Genomic DNA, 1627 nt, shown 5'->3' with positions numbered 1-1627 from the left:
AGGGTCATCCTTGTGCGTGTTTTAACCCCCTCAAAGTCTGCCGTTGAAATTACTATGTCGGGATGCTGGAACCCAAAAGGAGTCTCGTATTGTTGCACCGACGTCACTGCCCTAGCGTGTCTTCTCCTTGCTGAGGCTGTTACACCACCCCCGCCGAAACCACCTGCAATTGTATTTATCGTGCCAACCGGTGGCTCAAGATCCTTATTAAAGGTTTCCTCTGCTCCTTTCTTCCGTGCTGCCAGCGTCTCCTTTTTGTCAGTATTCGGCGTGTGGCGACGATCTTCCCGCCGGCGATCGTCTTGCTGGCGAGACCCCCTGTACCTGTTCCCCTGTTGTCGCCCTCCGTTCCAGCGATCGCCGCGTTCATTCAGCTGTGACCGCCCCGCTCGGATGAGTCTCTCGATCTCATTCTTCAGAGTAAAGCAATCCCCCGTGTCATGTCCTGCTGAGCGGTGATATTCACACCACATGGTCTTGTCTGTCACTGTCCGCGGCGGGTCAGCCCCTCTTTCGCCCTCTTCAACTGCGTGTGTCGCCTTAACTTCACGCAGCAGCTCTGTCAGGTGGGCGCTCAAGCTTTTCCCTGCCTCCTCTCAGCGACGGGGGTCAGCCTGATGCTAGGGCCGACGCCGCTCAAAATTTTCCTTTTTGGGATACAAAGATTCCCTCGGTGCCCTTTCCCCTGTTCGAACCTTCCTGTCCCGTCTCTGCTTCACTCTACGTTCTCCTTGCTCGACTTATCTTCTGGTGACACATCCCTCTGGTCGCCATCCTTCTCTACCTTCGCGCGTCTCCGCTTAAAAGCGCCATCCTCTTCGTCAAGTATGTACGTGTTCGCCCGGGCTCGCACCTCCGCCATTGACTTAGCTGGCTTTCGGCTCAATTTACTATTTATCTTCCCTGGTTGCAATTCGTTTTTAAAGGCGCGGGCACAGGCATTTGGCTCGGATTCCTCTATCTTTACTGATGCAGCGTTGAACCGCTTCACGTACTGTTTCAAAGTCTCTCCCTCAGATTGACGCACGTTGTACAAATCTTCAATCGTCACGTACTTAGTTTTGCTCGCCGAGAACTGGACAAGGAATTTGGATGAGAAGTCACGAAAGTTCGTGATGGATCCTCGTGGTAGAGTCGTGAACCACGCCATTGCTGTGCCTTTGAACGTGGTTGGAAACATCTTACACTTGACCGCATCAGAAGCGACGTTGATCACCATCTTTGTGTTGAAATACAGCAGGTGCTCCTTGGAATCAGCCTTTCCACTGTAGGTCTCCAACACTATATTCTTCATATTGTCTAGAATGGCAACTTCCCTTACCGCCGCTGAAAACGGTTTGAACTCAGCCACAGCCTCTGCTTCGCGCTTTCCCTCATCTTGCTGCTCAAAACGATAATACTCTAGCTGCTCTTGAAGATACTCGTTTCGTTGTCGTATATCGTCAATACTACTGATCAGACGTCTCCAATCTCTGCTGAAGATCGGTGCCTGAGGTGCCCGAGTCTCTCCTCCTGACGCTGTGGGTGACCTCTGCCGCTCTGGCGAGGACGGCGGTGAGGGCAACGGAGGCGTCAGAGAAGGAGGAGGTGGAGGCGGAGCAGGAGGAGTCACCTGATCCGTCTCCTC

At 53.2% G+C, this 1627-nt stretch overlaps 1 protein-coding gene across 1 annotated transcript; it reads right to left on the bottom strand.

The window, feature by feature from the left end:
- Nucleotides 1-715: 715 nt before the first annotated feature.
- Nucleotides 716-1294, bottom strand: LOC130728477 (uncharacterized). The gene has a single exon (XM_057579975.1). It carries the CDS (start codon nt 1292-1294, stop codon nt 716-718), a length of 579 nt encoding a protein of 192 aa, XP_057435958.1.
- Nucleotides 1295-1627: the final 333 nt, after the last annotated feature.

The sequence above is a fragment of the Lotus japonicus genome, chromosome 1, assembly GCF_012489685.1.
Source record: "Lotus japonicus ecotype B-129 chromosome 1, LjGifu_v1.2".
NCBI classification, from domain to species: Eukaryota; Viridiplantae; Streptophyta; class Magnoliopsida; order Fabales; family Fabaceae; genus Lotus; species Lotus japonicus.
This window is presented reverse-complemented; position numbering and strand designations above follow the sequence as displayed.